A 21,939-nucleotide genomic window follows, 5' to 3' on the forward strand; every position below is an offset into this window, starting at 1 on the left:
TAATATAAAAGGGCCTCTGCTTCAGCCTCACTATTTTCTGCTTTGAGACAACAAGCCCACAGTGGCAAGCATGAAGTGGACCGTGGTGTGGTTGTGTTTCTTCAGTTTTGCTGTTGAAATCCAGGCCACACTGGGTAAGACTGACAACTTTTAAAATCTGACTGCATGGCTTTCTCTGAAATTCATTATCTGTTGTTTGTAAATCATGTCCAATAAGTGCTAGCATTTTAAATCTCCTTTTCCAAAAGATAATTATTGTTCTAAACGTAATGTGTAGACATAAAGAGATAACTGTCTTTTCTTGGGGTTTTTTTGTCTTTTACTGTTCTAGCTGACAACCATGTCAACAACATCTGCAGCACTTGGGGCACGCAGCACTTTAAGACCTTTGATGGTGATGTGTTCCAGTTTCCTGGCTTGTGTGAGTACAACCTGGTCAAAGACTGCCGCGAATCCGAGAAGAAGTTTTCTGTGCACATTAGACGAGACGAAAATGACGGAAATATTACAATACGTTATGTTGTGGTCACCATCTCTGAAAATACATTCAACCTAACCGAGACTGAGGTCACTGAAAATGGGAATCCGTAAGTAAAACACACACAACTATACACTAATTAACACATTTTTACATTGTGTTTGTCATTTAAATCTTCAAACTTTTATTTTCTTTTATCAGAGTCACTCTGCCACACTACAGTGGGGGAGTAAAGGTGGAAGAAAGTACATTTTACATCAGGCTTCGAGTTACCAAAGTCGGCATTACTGTCATGTGGAACCGTGAAGATGCAGTCATGGTATACACCTGTTTGTTTGAGTCAATATTTTCTTCCAAATTAATAAATCACATCGACTGATTACATATAGAGGTCAGACTTAAAATAAATACATTAGCTCTCATTGCTGGATGAAACAATTGGAGATACAATAAATTTCTGGGGAGAGGAAATTATGAGATAATAAAAACTGTTTGGATTGTGGGAAACATTGGACTTTAACTTAACACTTTTGAACATTATAGGCACTGTAAAAGAACGGAGACTTTGACATTTTCTTTCTGGTATGAATAATGAAAAATAAAATCAAACATGATCCTCTCTGTTTTGTGATTCAGGTGGAAGTTTCAAACAGATACAAGAACCAAACTTGTGGCCTTTGTGGAGATTTCAACGGCGTCCCTGTCTATAATGAGTTCATGGATAATGGTATGTAGTTCATTGAAGTGTGTAAAATATTAGAAAATAAAATAAAATCAGTCATATCTTTAATGTACTTTACTTCATCTTCCTGATCAGGTTTTAAAATGACTCCCATTGAGCTTGGAATCAAACACAGAGTTCATCTGCCAAACGATGAATGCAAAGACCCTCATGTGGAAGATGCTGAGCCAAAGACGAATGTGTCACATTCATGCAAAGCATTTGTAAGTTTAACTCACTTGGTTTTCCACTAAAAATGTTAAGTAATAACATGGTGACTTTTTGATTTCCGTCATTTTTCCTCACTACAGCAAACTATCTGTGAACAAATATTTAACGGGGATTCCTGGAGTTCATGCACCAGCCTGATTAGTGCTGAAGCTTTCATCAAGGCATGTGTGGTAGACATGTGTGCCTGTAACAACGGTACCAGTGACTTCTGTGTCTGCAGCACAATGTCTGAGTTTTCTCGTCAGTGTTCGCACGCAGGAGAACAGCCACCCGACTGGAGGAGACCTGATTTCTGTGGTATGATTCATGTTTGTCCCTTTACTCTAATTCACAGAATAACGGGTACAGAAAGAAATATTACAGAACCAAACAACAAAGGAATGTTTATCATTTCAAAGGATGACAATATTATTTCCCATCTTTCTCAGTTTCTGTTTATAAGTATGGTATAGCGCTTTAAAGGTTGAAGCTCGTCAGATTGTCATATATTTTATACAGTGTTAAATATATTAAAAATCTATACATAGCATTCAAATTTGCCCGAAGTGACATCAAATTTTATTAATTTTTTAAAAATCCTGCATGATATTCTGCCCAAATATTTCTATGAATTACCTTTATGTATGGCACCATTTATCTTCACAGGTAAACAGTGTCCCTACAACATGCAGTATGAAGAAAGTGCTTTTCCTTGCATGGATACTTGCACACATCAGGACACAAGATTAGTGTGTGAGGAGCATAAAATAGATGGCTGCTTTTGTCCTCCTGGTTAGTTCTCTTTACATTTAAAATGTGTATTCTGCCACTGTTAATTCATCTTCACCCAATGAAACTGTTTTTCTCTCAGGAACGGTGTTTGATGATATTTCTGAGAGGGGCTGCATCCCTCTGTCTGAGTGTCAGTGCAAGCATGACGACATCTACGACTCTGGAGAGGTTTACCGTCATGAAAAAACAAACTGGTATGTTTCAAGGTGTTTACGGAATGTCTTCTTGATGGTAAATGTATCTTTTTTGTTGCAAAGCTGGCAGAATTTCATAAAACATACATTAAAACAATAAATCTTAATGTATTTTATTGATATTTCATACAATAAACCAAGGCAAAATTACATAATTTTGAAATGTATGAAAACTTATAGAATTTATCACATTATTCAAAAGTAAAGTTAGAAAATTATACATATATATATACTGTGTATATATATAGTTGTACTCAGTTCACTTTACACTTGTACCTGTTTCTAGCTTGGTACATCAAGAGATTGATGTCTAATTTTTTCTGTTCTTGCTTAACAAAAGCGTCGCCATAGCATGATTTTGCCACCATCAAGTAGAAATGGTGCATTCAGTATGATGCAAAGAGTTTTCTATATGAAAATTATGTAGCTTTGTTACTTGTACAAAATTTTTAAACTGTTGCTTTTCTTCCACTTTACAATAATGTTCTGATTTGTGTTGGTCTATCATATTATATACTTAGAAAATTTAAATAAGTGTAATACAGATTTGTATTTTTCAGTACTTGTTCAGAGGGGAAGTGGGAGTGTGAGACTTTCGAGACCCCGGCTACATGTGCAGTTGAGGAAGGTTTACATTTCACAACATTTGATGGTACTACCTATACTTTTCATGGAAATTGTCTTTATACCCTGGCCAAGGTGGAGAGCAAGGTAAATAATGAGTCATTTTCTAATTGCTGATAAATAATACAAAGCAGACATGAAACTGAAGATTTCCCTGTGCTCAAATGTTTTATATATCTCAGGATGGAATAAGTCCAAACTTTACCATTCGGGCCCAGTTGGGACAATGTGGAGAAAAAAAATCTGATATTTGTCTAAAGGCTCTTAAAATCCATCTGGGCGTAGATAATGTGAGTAAATTACAGGTGTTAGTATTTACATTCTCACAACAATATCTACAGATCACTCATAATTGGTTCTGTCTTTCTACAGGTATTAATGTTTACATCTGAGGGAAAAGTTCAACAGAATATGGAGGACATCAGTTTGCCATATTACTCAGGTGGGTCTGACAAGAAGCAAGTTTTAATTGAGCTCATTTTTTCAGTAATGGAGTTTCTATTTGTGTAACATCAGGTGACTTTTCTGACATTATTTACAGGGGACATCAGAATATTTCATGCTTCATCCTTTCATATTTTGCTCAACGCCAAGTTTGGCCTCCAAATTCAGATCCAGCGTGTTCCTGTTATGCAAGCCTACATCAGTCTGGAAAGCAGCTACAAAGAAAAGACACGTGGTGAGTTTTATGTTTTCCTTTAATTTAGCCAACTTCCTTTATAGACCATGTATTGTATGATAATCAAAACCACACAGGGTTCTTGTGCAGTCAGGAACTGCATGGAAAAGAGTAACATTTCATTTCAGTGTTTAAAGATTGTGGGAAAGTATGGAAAAAATCAAAAGATGGAGAAATATTTGCATTTTCATACTTTATTCTTTCTGTCACATTTCATAAATTTTTTTCTTGTGCCTCTTCTTCCCTTTCTGCCTCTGTCCTATCTGTGTTTTTTCCTTGTTTACTTTCTTGTGTCCATGCTTCATTTCTTACCCTCTTGGGTCTATCCTTCCTTCCTTACCTCATCTTCTGTCCTTCTATGCTTTCTTCTTCTTTCCTTGCTTTTGTCATTCCTTCCTTTATTGTTTCCATCCTTTTTCATGTACTGCTAGCTTTCTTTCCAGGTGTAATAATATCAAGCATCTTTTCACAGTGATGTAATTTGGCAGTGCAGATAAAAACAGATTTGACTGATAAAAATTAAATTTTTTCAAACTACTGTTATGTTGAGGGTTCTATTTATGTGTCCCACTTCAAAAGCGTTGGTGGGTTGGATGTGGCGCCCTGGGCCTTGAGATTAATATATGTGAACTAGAATATACTTTATCTGTTTGTCAATCTGTCAATATAGACTAATTAAATGGTATATTTTTTATACTGCTAAAAAAAGACAAAACAAGTACAATAATTAACATTCATGACTATGTTATACATTTGAAAAATTATTGTTAAATTAAAAATATATATTCCACAATAGAGGTAATGCAACCTGAAACACATAAAAAACTTGAATCATATGTTCAAGACAAAAAATAAAGAAATTTTCCTCCAGTTTGGATGTTTCAGAGACTAAGCAGTTGTTCTTCTGAATATGTTCTTCAGGTTTATGTGGAAACTACAACATGGCTTTGAATGATGATATGACGACTCCACAAGGGAGCCAAGAAGGAACTGCTGTAACTTTTGGTAATTCTTGGAAGGCCGACCAAACATGCCCAGATGCAGGCAAAGAACTTGATAGACCCTGTACCGACAGCATGGAAACTGGTAAAAAATTTAATTTAACAATGTTTTTTTTTCCAATCAAATGAAGCCCATTGTAGTATTCTATTTAACAGTAAAGCTTTTCTTTTGTTGCTTAGTGAGTATATATATATTTAATTTGTATTCAGTATATTTCAGGTTATTGGAAGTGTAAAAATAATTTTACATTTAATTGTAGAGAATTATGCCCGACACTGGTGCGAAATGCTCAGAAATTCAACTGGTTCATTTGCAAACTGCCATTCAGAAGTGAATCCTGACTATTACTACAAGGTACAACAACAACCTCTTCTTTCAGATTTTAATTCTGTTTTATTGGACTATAATTTTCTTAAAGTGTTCTTTTTTTATGCAGCGCTGCCTTTACTCCACCTGCAGCTGTGAGAAAAGCGAAGACTGCTTATGTGCCGTCTTCACCTCTTATGGTCGGGCTTGTGCAGCAAAGGGAAAGTTTGTGACAGATTTTGGAAACCAATGCGGTAATGTGTCTTTAAGTTTCATGACAACACATTAACTGTCATATATAAGTCTTGTAACAGCTAGGTAATTTTCCCATATTATCCACAAAACAGAGAAACACACAAAGAGCTGTCCATCAACTCAGATCTTCACTTACAATCACCGGAGATGCCAGCTGACCTGTAGTTCACTGAGCTCAGATCAGCAGAGCTGCACTTCACATTTCTTGCCTGTGGTTGGCTGTTTCTGCCCTGATGGTCTCTATCTGAATGAAAAAGACACTTGTGTACCCAAAGAAGAATGTTCCTGTTCCTATAATGAAGATTACATTGAAGCAGGAACGTCTGTCAACATCAAATCTGAGCACTGGTGAGTCAGAAGAAATCTTAAATAATACGGTTACTGACGTTTTTTTTCTCCCAGTAACTAGCATTATGCTACATATCTGTTACATTGTAAATCTTTTGATGCTTTTCCCAAGTGTGTGCAACGATGGAATGCTTCACTGCCATCCCCGGAAAAACCAGCCCTTCAGTAAGTTACTGGGCCATTCATTTCCTTGCTTTCCCATAGCACTGGTACTGGTGTAATCTTGTGAAATGTGAACAAGTACGTTCTTTTTGTACAGCATGTCCTGCTTCAAAAGTGTACTTCAACTGCTCCTCTACAAGCTCCAAAACCCTTGGACCACATTGTGCTAGAAGTTGCCTGAATCTGATTGACAATATTTGTGTGAGTTTTTGTCTTGTTAATCTTTGATGAGGATCAGAACTCCTGATATATATTTTTTTCATCTTTAACAATATGTGGAACTTTTGTTTATACACCACTGCAATGTGTTCTGTGAACATATTAGTCAGCTTGTGTGAGTATCTTCAAACTAACTAAACATAAATGAATACTGGTTAAACAAGGGCCACTAAAATAGACCAAGTGTCACATGTGACACTTGGTGGTTCTGTACTGATGTCTTTCACAGACTGTAGATCTCTTGAGACAGTAAAATAGCTTTAATTTAATGTTGGCTGAGGTAGGCTCACCCAACAAATTAATGTTTACAGCAAAATATGTCAACTATTTATGAGTACTTTTGAAGAACTGTGTATATCTTATATTTCCAGGATGCATCAGAATGTGTATCTGGCTGCATGTGTCCTCCTGACCAGCTTGATGATGGCAAAGGCTCCTGTGTGAAAAATGAAAGTGATTGTCCATGCCAGCACAATGGTAAATTCTATAAACCTGAAGGGACATTTCATCAAGATTGTAACCTCTGGTAAATAAATATACTACTTGTGCTGCATTTTTTTAGACTTAAAACAATTTTCTGTTGAACATTTTAAGTTTGAATTTGATGCATTTAATAATTCTGCTTAATTCTATACATTTATTACATATTTAGTACTTGCAGAGGTGGAAAGTGGATATGCACAATGAACAATTGTTCACAGAGCTGCATTATTTATGGAAGTGGACATCACAGAACATTTGACATGCAACGATATGAGTTTCAAGGACATTGTTCTTATGTTGCTATCAAGGTAAGTTAATGCAAAAACCCTTTTAAAAACATTTGTCTGCAGCTGGGTTTTGGTTACTAGGAATTAAATGGGATTATTTAATAAATGAATAATGGGAATATCACTACACAGCAGCTGGAAGGAGATTACTTGGTAAAATGCAGATGCTAGCTATCAGACACAGGATCTTTGTTAGTAAATGATTACTCACTACTTTGTGCACATCAACAAACTAGTTTAAGAAAAGGGAAAGTCTAAGAATCAAGCAGACATTTGTGCTTGAAATGATTTAATAAATTTAGGTATGATCTTAAAACTAAATATCTATGTTTCCTGAAAATAAAGCATTTGCATAGGCAGCCATATTAATAGGAGAGTATGACAGTATGTTCTTTTGAGGAGCAATTTATGTGTAGTATTCTTAGTTTGTGGGGTTTAATTAATTAATTTATTATTTGTTCATTATCTGTTCTCTTGAACACAACTTAAATAACCTATTTTTGTTCAGAATAATTGTTTTAATAAAACAGCAGAGAGTGACATTGAAGTCATCACAGAGGATGAACCATGTGGATCCACAGGCACAACATGTTCCAAAACTGTCAGAATTCAGCTTGGGGTAAGGCAAAATACAAAGACACAAAATGCTTTCTCCAAACTTAACAACTCCTTCAAGTAGCTTTAGGTATCAAAACAGATGATACAAAATCAAATAGTACTAAAAATATTGAAAAAAATGTTTTGTTTTGTTTTTTGTTTTTTTTACAAAAGTTAAATATTCTTTATATTTCAGAGAGCTACGATCATCCTGTCAGATGGAGCATACAAAGAGGAAGGTTTGGAAAATGGCACAAAAAAAGAATATCGAATAACAAATCTGGGCTTTTATATTGTGCTAGCTTCTAAAATAGGTCTAACTGTAATTTGGGATCGCAAAACATATTTTGTTATCCAGCTGGAATCACAATTCATGGTAAGTCTCAGCAATTGATTATGCGAACAAACTACAAACTTGGCAATGTTGAGGCTAATATTAAAACATGGCATAAGATGTGCCAATGACTGACTTGTTTATATTTGTGCAGGGTCAAGTGTGTGGACTGTGTGGAAATTTTGATGGTAATGGAGAGAACGACTTCACCACCCGGAGTGGGTTGGTAGTGAGCAGCCCATTAGAGTTTGCAAACAGCTGGAAAGGGGACAGCTCTTGCTCAGATGTGGATAAGCTTATTGACGCTTGTGAAAAAGCACCTCATCGAGACCATTGGGCAAAAATGAAGTGCAACATCATAAATGGAGACACATTCAAAGAATGCCATTCCAAGGTAGTACAACGGTTGTGTGTACAGTGAAGATGTTGCACTAAAAGTACAAAACCCATCCATAATTTTGCATGCTTAAACAGGTAGAGCCTCTTCTGTTCTATGAAAACTGTGTGAAAGACACATGTGCCTGTGACACTGGAGGGGACTGTGAGTGTTTCTGTTCAGCTGTTGCAGCTTATGCTCAAGCTTGCAATGAAGCTAATGTTTCAATTTCATGGAGAACTCCAGAAATCTGTCGTAAGTAAACAATATCTTCTTGCACTTTTTTTTAAGTTTGTTAGATACCTAGTAAAGAAATAAACTGTTACTGGACAGATAACAAGAGCATAGTTATATTAAAAAAACAGGAAATATTACTATACAAAAGTATGGTTGCTTTAATTTTTATGAGCTATTGAGTCAATAATGAAGTGGGAACAAACTCTAAAAACAAACATAAATATGGTCTGTAAAAATATTGAAAAGGAAAGGAGCAACACAGCCTTCTAGATTTTTCATCAAAAAACGAAATACTCTAATAACAAATGTCAATTATTTTATGCGATGATGGTGTGATTTTAAAAGAAAATCACATTTTAAGTTTAAGTTAAGCATTGTTTCTGCACTTTATTTTTAGCTGTCTTTTGTGATTACTACAATGATCATGACTGCTTATGGCACTACCATCCTGGGACTCCAAAGTCATACCAGACTTGTTCAAATTATTTTCTACATGTTCCAAAGCTTGAAGGTAAGTTGTGATTAAAGGCTTTCTGAAATAACAAATAACGATGACTAAAATGAATTTATTCAAGCTACCCATTTGGCTGACTTTATGAGGAAAATAAAAGATTATTGTAAGCAAAACAATTTAACACAACAAAAAATAAAAGTTTATATTTCTTGTGAAAGCAATGTTACTATTTATAACCAAAAATGCTTACGAAGTCTATGTTGCAATTTTGCAGGTTGTTACCCTCATTGCCCAGAAAAGGCCATTTTTGATGATAAATCAAGAAAATGTACGCCAGAATGTCCACCAGGGGAAATAATTATATTTACTACAACAACCACAACTCCCACCACATCAACTGAGTCTCCAACCATACCAACTCTCACCACAGAATCCACAACACTAAAAGAATCTACCACTACAACTGAAACACCAACTACAACCCCAACAGTCACAACAACCACCATATCAACTGAGACTACAACCATACAAACTGGATCCACAGAATCCACAACACCATCAACTAAGTATACAACTGTAACATATCCTACTACAACCACAACTCCCACCACAAAATCCACAACACCAACACAATCTACCACTACAACTGAAACACCAACTACAACACCAATAATTACAACTACCACCACATCAACTGAGTCAACAACCATACTAACTGGAACCACAGAATCCACAACACCATCAACTAAGTCCACAACTGAAACATATCCTACTACAACCGCAACTCTGACCACAGAATCCACAACACCATCAACTAAGTCCACAACTGAAACATATCCTACTACAACCGCAACTCCCACCACAGAATCCACAACACCAACAGAATCTACCACAACTGAAACACCAACTACAACCCCAATAATTACAACTCCCACCACATCAACTGAGTCTACAACCATACCAACTGGAACCACAGAATCCACAACACCATCAACTAAGTATACAACTGTAACATATCCTACTACTACCACAACTCCCACCACAGAATCCACAACACCAACAGAATCTACCACAACTGAAACACCAACTACAACACAAATAATTACAACTCCCACCACACCAGCTGAGTCAACAACGATACCAACTGGAACCACAGAATCCACAACACCATCAACTAAGTATACAACTGTAACATATCCTACTACTACCACAACTCCCACCACAGAATCCACAACACCTACACAATCCACCACAACTGAAACACCAAGTACAACACAAGTAATTACAACTCCCACCACACCAGCTGAGTCAACAACGATACCAACTGGAACCACAGAATCCACAACACCATCAACTAAGTATACAACTGTAACATATCCTACTACTACCACTATTCCCACCACAGAATCCACAACACCAACACAATCTACCACTACAGCTGAAACACCAACTTCAACCCCAATAATTACAACTCCCACCACATCAACTGAGTCAACAACCATACCAACTGGAACCACAGAATCCACAACACCATCAACTAAGTATACAACTGTAACATATCCTACTACTACCACAACTCCCACCACAGAATCCACAACACCAAAAGAATCCACCACTACAACTGAAACACCCACTACAACCACGACAATTACAAGTACCACCACGTCAACTGAGACTACAACCATACCAACTGGAACCACAGAATCCACAACACCATCAACTAAGTATACAACTGTAACATATCCTACTACTACCACAACTCCCACCACAGAATCCACAACACCAACACAATCTACCACTACAGCTGAAACACCGACTTCAACCCCAATAATTACAACTCCCACCACATCAACTGAGTCAACAACCATACCAACTGGAACCACAGAATCCACAACACCATCAACTAAGTATACAACTGTAACATATCCTACTACTACCACAACTCCCACCACAGAATCCACAACACCAACAGAATCTACCACAACTGAAACACCAACTACAACACAAATAATTACAACTCCCACCACACCAGCTGAGTCAACAACGATACCAACTGGAACCACACCATCCACAACACCATCAACTAAGTATACAACTGTAACATATCCTACTACTACCACAACTCCCACCACAGAATCCACAACACCTACACAATCCACCACAACTGAAACACCAAGTACAACACAAGTAATTACAACTCCCACCACATCAACTGAGTCAACAACCATACCAACTGGAACCACAGAATCCACAACACCATCAACTAAGTATACAACTGTAACATATCCTACTACTACCACAACTCCCACCACAGAATCCACAACACCAACAGAATCTACCACAACTGAAACACCAACTACAACCCTGACAACCACCACTACCATCACATCAACTGAGTCAACAACGATACCTACTGGAACCACAGAATCCACAACACCATCAACTAAGTATACAACTGTAACATATCCTACTACTACCACTATTCCCACCACAGAATCCACAACACCAACACAATCTACCACTACAGCTGAAACACCAACTTCAACCCCAATAATTACAACTCCCACCACATCAACTGAGTCAACAACCATACCAACTGGAACCACAGAATCCACAACACCATCAACTAAGTATACAACTGTAACATATCCTACTACTACCACAACTCCCACCACAGAATCCACAACACCAAAAGAATCCACCACTACAACTGAAACACCCACTACAACCACGACAATTACAAGTACCACCACGTCAACTGAGACTACAACCATACCAACTGGAACCACAGAATCCACAACACCATCAACTAAGTATACAACTGTAACATATCCTACTGCTACCACAACTCCCACCACAGAATCCACAACACCAACACAATCTACCACTACAGCTGAAACACCAACTTCAACCCCAATAATTACAACTCCCACCACATCAACTGAGTCAACAACCATACCAACTGGAACCACAGAATCCACAACACCATCAACTAAGTATACAACTGTAACATATCCTACTACTACCACGACTCCCACCACAGAATCCACAACACCAAAAGTATCCACCACTACAACTGAAACACCCACTACAACCACGACAATTACAAGTACCACCACGTCAACTGAGACTACAACCATACCAACTGGAACCACAGAATCCACAACACCATCAACTAAGTATACAACTGTAACATATCCTACTACTACCACTATTCCCACCACAGAATCCACAACACCAACACAATCTACCACTACAGCTGAAACACCAACTTCAACCCCAATAATTACAACTCCCACCACATCAACTGAGTCAACAACCATACCAACTGGAACCACAGAATCCACAACACCATCAACTAAGTATACAACTGTAACATATCCTACTACTACCACAACTCCCACCACAGAATCCACAACACCAAAAGAATCCACCACTACAACTGAAACACCCACTACAACCACGACAATTACAAGTACCACCACGTCAACTGAGACTACAACCATACCAACTGGAACCACAGAATCCACAACACCATCAACTAAGTATACAACTGTAACATATCCTACTACTACCACTATTCCCACCACAGAATCCACAACACCAACACAATCTACCACTACAGCTGAAACACCAACTTCAACCCCAATAATTACAACTCCCACCACATCAACTGAGTCAACAACCATACCAACTGGAACCACAGAATCCACAACACCATCAACTAAGTATACAACTGTAACATATCCTACTACTACCACAACTCCCACCACAGAATCCACAACACCAAAAGAATCCACCACTACAACTGAAACACCCACTACAACCACGACAATTACAACTCCCACCACATCAGCTGAGTCAACAACGATACCAACTGGAACCACAGAATCCACAACACCATCAACTGTAACATATCCTACTACAACCACTATTCCCACCACAAAATCCACAACACCAAAAGAATCCACCACTACAACTGAAACACCCACTACAACCACGACAATTACAAGTACCACCATGTCAACTGAGACTACAACCATACCAACTGGAACCACAGAATCCACAACACCATCAACTAAGTCTACAACTGTAACATATCCTACTACAACCACAACTCCCACCACAAAATCCACCAAACCAAGAGAATCTACCACTCCAACTGAAACACCAAGTACAACCACAACTCCCACCACATCAACTGAGTCAACAACCATACCGACTGGAACCACAGAATCCACAGCACCATCAACTAAGTATACAACTGTAACATATCCTACTACTACCACAACTCCCACCACAGAATCCACAACACCAACAGAATCTACCACAACTGAAACACCAACTACAACACAAATAATTACAACTCCCACCACATCAGCTGAGTCAACAACGATACCAACTGGAACCACACCATCCACAACACCATCAACTAAGTATACAACTGTAACATATCCTACTACTACCACAACTCCCACCACAGAATCCACAACACCAAAAGAATCCACCACTACAACTGAAACACCCACTACAACCACGACAATTACAACTCCCACCACATCAGCTGAGTCAACAACGATACCAACTGGAACCACAGAATCCACAACACCATCAACTGTAACATATCCTACTACAACCACTATTCCCACCACAAAATCCACAACACCAAAAGAATCCACCACTACAACTGAAACACCCACTACAACCACGACAATTACAAGTACCACCATGTCAACTGAGACTACAACCATACCAACTGGAACCACAGAATCCACAACACCATCAACTAAGTCTACAACTGTAACATATCCTACTACAACCACAACTCCCACCACAAAATCCACCAAACCAAGAGAATCTACCACTCCAACTGAAACACCAAGTACAACCACAACTCCCACCACATCAACTGAGTCAACAACCATACCGACTGGAACCACAGAATCCACAACACCATCAACTAAGTATACAACTGTAACATATCCTACTACTACCACAACTCCCACCACAGAATCCACAACACCAACAGAATCTACCACAACTGAAACACCAACTACAACACAAATAATTACAACTCCCACCACATCAGCTAAGTCAACAACGATACCAACTGGAACCACACCATCCACAACACCATCAACTAAGTATACAACTGTAACATATCCTACTACTACCACAACTCCCACCACAGAATCCACAACACCTACACAATCCACCACAACTGAAACACCAAGTACAACACAAGTAATTACAACTCCAACCACATCAATTGAGTCAACAACCATACCAACTGGAACCACAGAATCCACAACACCATCAACTAAGTCTACAACTGCAACATATCCTACTACAACCACTATTCCTATCACAAAATCCACAACAGGTTGTCCTAAATGGAATAAAATGGTAAGTTGCACAACTAAAAACCCTATATCAAGCTATTTTTTAAATTAGTATTTAAATTTTAAATTTTTTTTTTTATTTTTACTTTACTTTGTTTGATGTCATGTTACTACAAATTTATTGTAGTTGTAGTAACCTATCCCTGAATATCCTCTTTTCTTTATTACAGCAAAATGAGACCTTTTATTTTTGCAACTGCACCATGGCCAAATGTATTGGAAGCAATACTCTTCAAATAGTACCCTATGAATGTCCACCCATCAAAAACATAACCTGTTCCAATGGAAAATCTCCTGTTCTGGTATATGATGAATTTCAATGCTGCCAACATTATCAATGTGACTGTAAGTTATTTGGTTAAAATCTTTAGGAAATATACCAAAAACTAAATATTTTGACCACTCAAAAAAGAAACAATACAACCATATATTATAATGAAGATTAATTTTACGAATCGTAACAGTGATTAGCACAAATAGTCTTGCCAATTGGTTGAGAGTAGCTATTAGCCTATTCAAGCACAACTGCCCAGCTCTTTTTCGCAAAGGGATTCTCCCATACAGCTCAAATAGCTTTTTGGTAATGTGTCATTTCTAGACTCTTCAGGACATCTGTGGATTATATTCTTTCTTTTTACAATTGGTGTGAGCTATATTTGCAGCATACAGCCTACTTAATCTTATGCAAGTGGTAATAATATATTGGCTGATCAATACATTCAGTCAAATGCTTCTGTATTAAACAGAATAAAGATTTTATTTCTTTTTTTTCACTCCAGGCGAGTGCAAAGGGTGGGGAGATCATCATTACAGCACATTTGATGGACTATCCTATAAATACCATGGAAACTGTTCCTATTATTTGATGAAAGAAATTGCTCCAAGGGATGACTTGGAAATGTACATTGATGACATCCATTGTGATCCTTTTGAAGATCCTTCATGTCCTCAATCTTTAAATGTAAACTATGGAGCAGAACATATCAAACTGGTCTATTTTATTCTCAATGGACAACCAGATTTGAAGGTAATACAAGATGATCCCCCTCTGAATATCAGCTTTCATACTGAATACAAAAGACAAACAAATATGACTTGACCAATATACAATGTACTTGCATGTGGGATCAAATGTCTGTTTTAGCCTTTTTTGATATCTTAATTCTTGTGATTAATTTACAGGCATTTACGAATGAAGTGAGTCTAAAGCTCCCTTATTGGAAACAAGGTGTTAAAGTGATGAGCACTGGCACTAATTTAGTTTTAGAGATCCTTCGTCTAAATGTGGTTGTTAAATTTGGAAGAACTGGATTTAGTATCAACCTTCCATATAAGTACTTTGGAGGAAACACACAGGGTCATTGTGGTAAGAACTCTCTCTCAGGAGACCATCTGTGTTTATCTTCTGGTTTGAATGTAGATAATGACACTTGAAAATTTGTGACAGGAACTTGCACCAACAGTCAAGCTGATGACTGCTGGCTGCCTGGAGGAACAGTATCAGAAGGTTGCACTAAAATTGCTGATGGCTGGCTTCTAGAGAAAGATAGAGGCTGCAAGACTGGAGGAGAACCGCCTTTGAAAACTCCCTGCAGTTCAAGTTCTGTATGTAAACTCCTTAAAAGCAGGTACTTTGCAACTTTGTTCTGTATGTATTATTTTTCATTGTAAATTAGATTGTAAGCTTTCATTATTTTCTCTTATGATGTGTCTTTTTCATTTTCCACTAGTGTCTTTGCTCAATGTCATTCCCGGATCTCTCCAGATAATTACTACAAAGGATGCGTTTCTGATAGCTGCCATGTTCACAATGGAGCGAATGCAGTAGAGTGCTCAAGTTTAGCGACCTATGCTGCTGCCTGCTCTGACGTTGGAGTTTGTATTCACTGGAGAAACCACACTGGTCCATGTGGTACAATATTTCTTTTTGTCCAAGTGGAAATCTTAAAACCAAAAAGAAGTTTTTCAAATCTAAATTGTAATTTGTGCTCACAGTTTGATTAAATAAAACAAACTAAATTGTTGTTCTTCACCAACAGCCAGTGACTGCCCATCAGACAAAATTTATAAACCTTGTGGACCTGCAGATCAACCATCTTGCGAAGACAGGTGAGTTTTAAAAAATAATTTAATATATAAAGTTATTTCCTCATATTATTATGCTAGGGACTAGTTGTTTTTAGTGAAAACAAAAGAAAATTGAAAAAAAATTGTGAAAGCAACTCTGATAATATCAACACCTTCCTTTTGAATCAAACTTGGTTTATCAGGTGTTGCTGATTAAAAAGTTAGATGCTTTATAATATAAATAAGTAAATACCTGAATATGTTTTAATAGGCCTCAAGAAGTCTTTCTGAGAGTTTTCTCTTGTGTTTTAGTTACTTCTTTCAGTCTGTCAATTCCGCAGTTTTGATCAATTCCACCTAATTTGTTTGCTTTTATAAAAAATACAAAAACAAAAAAAAGAAACCACTCAACTTCAGCAACATTTAACGTCAAAATTATTCACACCTCTGGCAGAGACAGAGTTTAAATCATTTTAATCTTCCAATAAGTTTAGAAAAGGAAATTAGACCTTATTTATTCTTTGGAGATGTCTTAAACAATGGTAAATGTAACAGAAGTATAATCCATCCATTCATTGTCTATACCCACTTATCCCTTCAATGTCCCAGGGGACCTGGTGCCTAATTGCAGGAGTTCTTGAGAAAGACAAGAACTCTTTGTCTTGAACAGAATGCCAATCCATCACAGGGCAATATAGCAAAGAATAACCATGAACAAACAATTTATGGGCAAATCAGAGAGAAAGAAAATATCTAAAATGCTTTGAGACTGTGGAGTATGGAGTGGAAAGTTTAGCTTTTTTTTAGTCTACAAAGCAGAAGTATTAAAATTTTGTTTTCAAGGGCCAGCGCAACTTTGTCTCATAAATTTGTCTCATCTTTAGCATACCTGAAATTGAAACCCATAAATGCAGCATAAATAGCAATATAACTTAAAAACCCAATGATAGCAATATTAATAGCAAAACACTAACCACTAAAGGAGCAATTAAGATGCAATAAGGAATAATGATTTTTTTTGGTTGTTGTTGCAGTCCTAATGATCCAGGTATGAACTTCACTACAGAGGGCTGCTTTTGTCCTGAAGGAATGAAACTATTTAGCAGAGAATCAAAAATATGCGTTAAAAATTGTGGTAAGTATGTAAGAACAATTCTGAGGGTACTGTATGTTTTATTCATAAGATTCAAGATTGAATCGTTGGTTCCTTCTGTTTGCTTTTCTACCTGTCTTCGAGTATAATTAAGGGTCTTATACATTCTGGTGATGTTTATCAGTGTGCTATCCAAAATAATTTGCAGTTTTTACAACTACTGTTTCCATAAATATTAAAATACCAAATTTATCTATTAGTTCTTAATGAGAGAAAAATAATGTCCACAACACATCAAAACAATTGTCAACAAATGAGAACTGCACGTTTTGTGACAAAAATAAGCGTAATTATAAGGCGGCAAAATGTTACCGAGCCAAGTTTACCTTTAAATGAACATCAAAGTGTTTCGCCTAGTGTATAACCAACAAACCCAAAAATTGTGCTGACATACAGTAAATGAGCTTAACCTATCCTATTATTTGGGTTTTCCCACTCTGTCTAAAAATATCTAATATACCGTTTGCTTGCAGCATATTTTTAATTATTTGTCCAAAAGGGTACATTTTGGGAATTTTGTCTCTGTTTGACAGATCAATAAATCAATTTTATTTATAAAGGACCCTTCATACTAAAAGCAGCTCAAAATAACTTGTAACATCTTACAAATTACTAGTACTCACAAAAAAACCTGTTGAAATTGTAGTGTTCATAATTTTTATTAGGTGTGTAGTACTCGGGGAATGGAAAAGTATCTTAATCCAAATCACAAATAAAAGTGACTAATTTCAGCATTAGCAATTCAAGAGAGAAGATACTCACATAATTATGTTTACACTATGTTTTAACAGGCTGTCTTGACCCTAAAGGGACGCCCCGTGAGGTGAGCCAAACATGATTGTCATGTAAAGTCCTCTACTTCTTCCGTTAGATATTAAACTCAACACTTTGGTTTCTTCTTTTAGTTCGATGAGACATTTGAATACCAATGTCAGAACTGTGTCTGTGATGAGTCCACCAAAACTGTGATCTGCAAGCCTAAGAAGTGCAAACACACAGCTTTTCCAAGATGCATGGGTCCAGGATATGTTCTTGTCAATCAAACTGATCCATCAAATCCCTGCTGCAATGTCCACGTTTGCCGTAAGACACAGCAATAATGCTGATTACTGTTTGCTGCTCGTAAGTCTTTAAATTTGTAATAAACTGAGTTTTCCTTCTTTGTGTAAACAGAATGTCAGGTCCACACTTGTCGGGACATCAACATGAACTGTGATGTTGGATTTAAGCCAAAGATCAGTGTTCCAGAGGGAAAATGCTGTCCAGAACTTAGATGTGGTGAGTCTATAAAATCAGTTTGAACCTGCATAGTGCCAAATGGATAAAGAATCACTTTTAAGAGACCTTTTTTTTTTTTACATGATTGTTTATTTTCTTTCCTAGAACCTAAAAGAGTCTGTGTGCAAAATGATGTTGAATACAGGGTAAGGGACATATATATTGAGGAGTTCTTTTAATATATGTTTTAATTTTCTGGTATAACAATGAATTTATGTGGAATTGTCAGCCTGGTTCTTCAGCTCCTGGCCAGAAATGTGAGAATTGCTTCTGTTCCTCAAACTCTTCGTCTGGTGGTCTGATGGAAATAAAGTGTGAGAAAAAGCAGTGTGAAAAAAATTGCAGAAAGGTGAGGAAGCCAATGTAATGTGTATGGGAATATGGTCACTCTGATGGGAGAAAGTGTTGACATGAAGTTAAGGTACTACAAATATAAATGAGATTCAGGCATAATCTGAGATATCTACATGTAAATGTCCACTAACATTCGCTGCACTTGTAAACATAGGAACATGGATTACGAAATGCCAGCTAATGCTAAAGGAAAATGGATTCAGAATGCATAATAATACATGGACTTTAGGGCTTATTTACAAAAGTTAAAACTAACTGCTTTTTTGTGGAAATCAGACAAGCTAAACATACAATAAAATGCAATACATTGAACAGTTCATCATTTTTGTTTATAATGTCTCAATTTTCAGTACGGTGGGCCAAATTTTATTGTTCAGTTATAATGTTTGCTGTTGTCAGAAGATAAAATGTACAGTATATTTAACAGTTTTTTAATTAGAGTTTAGAAAAATTGTGTTTTGCCAGCGGTTCAATATCAATATAGCGGAATCATAATTGCCATTCCTGGTTTATTTCTAAGTATGTTTAGGTGTTGCAATTTCCCTGAGAAAGTAAAGACATAAAGCAGATTAAAAATCTGTGGCAAGATTCAAATATTGAGGAAGATTGGGCAAAAAATTGCGATCTCCACACAAGCAAAGCAATATCCCAGAAAACTTTAAAAAAAACTATTTTCCACTGAAGGTTTTACAAAAAGTAGTGACTCTGACTTCACACTAACTGGATTTTGTTTGTAAAGGTTTAGAAAATTATGTAACATTTCTGTTCAATTGTGTACAAGTTTGTCTTGGTCTAGTGGAGAAGATCCAAATAAAGAACTTTGTAAATGGGGGGTAATTGCTTGACAAAATGTTAAAAGGGACAAGAGGTGTGAATAAATTTACAAGTAACTGTATTTTAATCTGACCTTTGATTTAACTGAATTAGCTTCTTATTTCAGGGATTCAAATATGTAAAATCCAAATCAGACGAGTGCTGTGGGACATGCGAACAGACACACTGTGTATTCAGTGTTAATGGCACTGAGATACTCTTACAGGTAAACTGAAACATCGCTGTACATTTGTATTAATTTCAATAAGTCTGAACACCCAAGTGTGTTGTTATCTGTGTGGTAATTTTCAGGAAGGAGAAACCTGGTCACCACCAGAAAATAAATGTGAAAGTAAGACTTGTGTTAAGAATGGTGAGACTTTTACAGTCACCAATCAACAAATCATTTGCCCAGCATTCCAAGAGAGCAACTGCAAGAATGTAAGTGTCTGGTTTAATGCATAGATCTAGATTGGATCATATATGGAGAAAAATTCAAACTTTTTGTTGTTGTTTTGTTTTCTATTCAGGACACAATTCAGACTGCAGCAAATGGCTGCTGCAAAATCTGTGAGTATGATTATTTTTCTTTTCTTTACAGTTAAAGATACTGAAAAAAGCACAAAAACTGACATTTTTCCTTCCTCTCACATTTTTAAAGGTGTGGAAAAAGAGAAGGCCTGCAGACTGGTTAGCCGGAAAACTCCTATCAACCACAATGGCTGTCAGTCTGAGTTGAATATGCCGTCATGTGAAGGATCATGCGACACTTTCACCAAGTAAGTATGACATTACTTTTAGTTTTTCTTCCTCTGGAAAGTTATCAAATCATTTATTATGCAGTTGTGAAGTAAAGAATGTGCTGATTTTTTCTGTCCTTGATCCTTTCAGATACTCTGAAGCAGCGGGTGCTATGGAGCATTCCTGCTCCTGCTGTAAGGAGAGAAGTGCCAGCAACCGCACTGTTACCCTGGCGTGTAACGATGGTGCGCACGTCCAGTTCACTTATGTGCATGTGGAGGAGTGCGGCTGTGGTCACACAGAGTGCACCACACCTGCTGCACTGCATGTTCGCAGAAAGCGACGCTTCACACTGCAGTGACCCGATCCTCTGTCCTCACATGTGGGATACAGATGTATCTCCAAGAATCATTTAACTAATCATTAAATCTCTCACAAAATAACTGATATTGTGGAGTTTATTTATCAGCTGATTGAATAAAAAGATGCAAGTGAAATCAAGTCTTCTGTCTTTTATTGTCTTGTTTGGGCCAGCCATCTCAGCTACAGCTTGTGGTTCCTATTTATAAGAATAGTTATTCTTAATACCCTGATCTCTGAGTAATTACCATATTTGCATTTTTTCTGATTTGTTAGTGAGTTAGGGTTACCCTAACCCAATTGCAAGACTCAGCATAGTGGCATAAAATCAGTAACCATTTAAAACAGTCCAAGGTTAGGGCACAAAACTTAATTCCAATCAGAGGTATCTGAAACAAGTCCATAAACAAGTTGAGTCAAAATCACTGCAAGACAAAGTTAAGATAATGGCAGGAATGCTTGACATAAGGGACAAAGACAAACTGGCAAGGGGAAACTGTACAGTATAAATGGAGAAACTAAGGCATACAATGAGACACGGGTGGTTGACTATAGATGGGAACCTCAGCAAGTGAAGTTCTCTAAAACAAAACAGGAAGTAAGTGCAAGAAATAAACTGTAAGATCTCAAACCAAGATATACAACTGTAAATCAATCAGCAGAGCTGGACATAATTGACCTGACTTAGACACTAGAGAATCTAAATACAGAGACAACTAGAATTTTCTTTTCTGGTTTAGAAAATAAAAGCCTATAGATCAAGGCCTGAACTTAAAACGATTCAGCTCAAAGTCATTTGAACAAATTTACATTTTAGCATGTGTGAGAACAGCAGAACTAGTTTATTTTTCTTTGTACTGTATTCAAACTTCATAAGATAAAATTAGTTATGATGTAGATCTTGATATTTTAAAACAAACTTGTAAAGCTAACAAATGATAAATCATTGTTAGTTCTTATACAAATTCATATTTGTACTTTCAACCTTTTATATTAGATCATATTACACTAAA

At 36.8% G+C, this 21,939-nt stretch overlaps 1 protein-coding gene across 1 annotated transcript; it reads left to right on the forward strand.

The window, feature by feature from the left end:
* The first annotated feature begins 70 nt into the window (after nucleotides 1-70).
* LOC116710498 (mucin-2-like) lies at nucleotides 71-21,042 on the forward strand. The gene is made up of 38 exons (XM_032549585.1): nucleotides 71-134; nucleotides 332-587; nucleotides 680-797; nucleotides 1,115-1,205; nucleotides 1,296-1,423; nucleotides 1,511-1,727; nucleotides 2,076-2,201; nucleotides 2,281-2,395; nucleotides 2,956-3,106; nucleotides 3,202-3,309; nucleotides 3,392-3,461; nucleotides 3,561-3,698; nucleotides 4,620-4,784; nucleotides 4,960-5,054; nucleotides 5,137-5,260; nucleotides 5,354-5,609; nucleotides 6,362-6,428; nucleotides 7,554-7,733; nucleotides 7,846-8,085; nucleotides 8,166-8,322; nucleotides 8,702-8,815; nucleotides 12,168-12,667; nucleotides 14,331-14,505; nucleotides 14,940-15,187; nucleotides 15,343-15,526; nucleotides 15,608-15,788; nucleotides 15,891-16,072; nucleotides 16,200-16,269; nucleotides 17,262-17,362; nucleotides 18,172-18,203; nucleotides 18,286-18,463; nucleotides 18,554-18,658; nucleotides 18,764-18,804; nucleotides 19,953-20,051; nucleotides 20,138-20,266; nucleotides 20,356-20,395; nucleotides 20,487-20,604; nucleotides 20,717-21,042. The coding sequence occupies exons 1-38, from the start codon at nucleotides 71-73 to the stop codon at nucleotides 20,925-20,927; spliced, it is 5,574 nt and encodes a 1,857-aa protein (XP_032405476.1). The 3' UTR covers nucleotides 20,928-21,042.
* Nucleotides 21,043-21,939: the final 897 nt, after the last annotated feature.

Source organism: Xiphophorus hellerii, chromosome 2 (assembly GCF_003331165.1).
Source record: "Xiphophorus hellerii strain 12219 chromosome 2, Xiphophorus_hellerii-4.1, whole genome shotgun sequence".
Taxonomy (NCBI): Eukaryota; Metazoa; Chordata; class Actinopteri; order Cyprinodontiformes; family Poeciliidae; genus Xiphophorus; species Xiphophorus hellerii.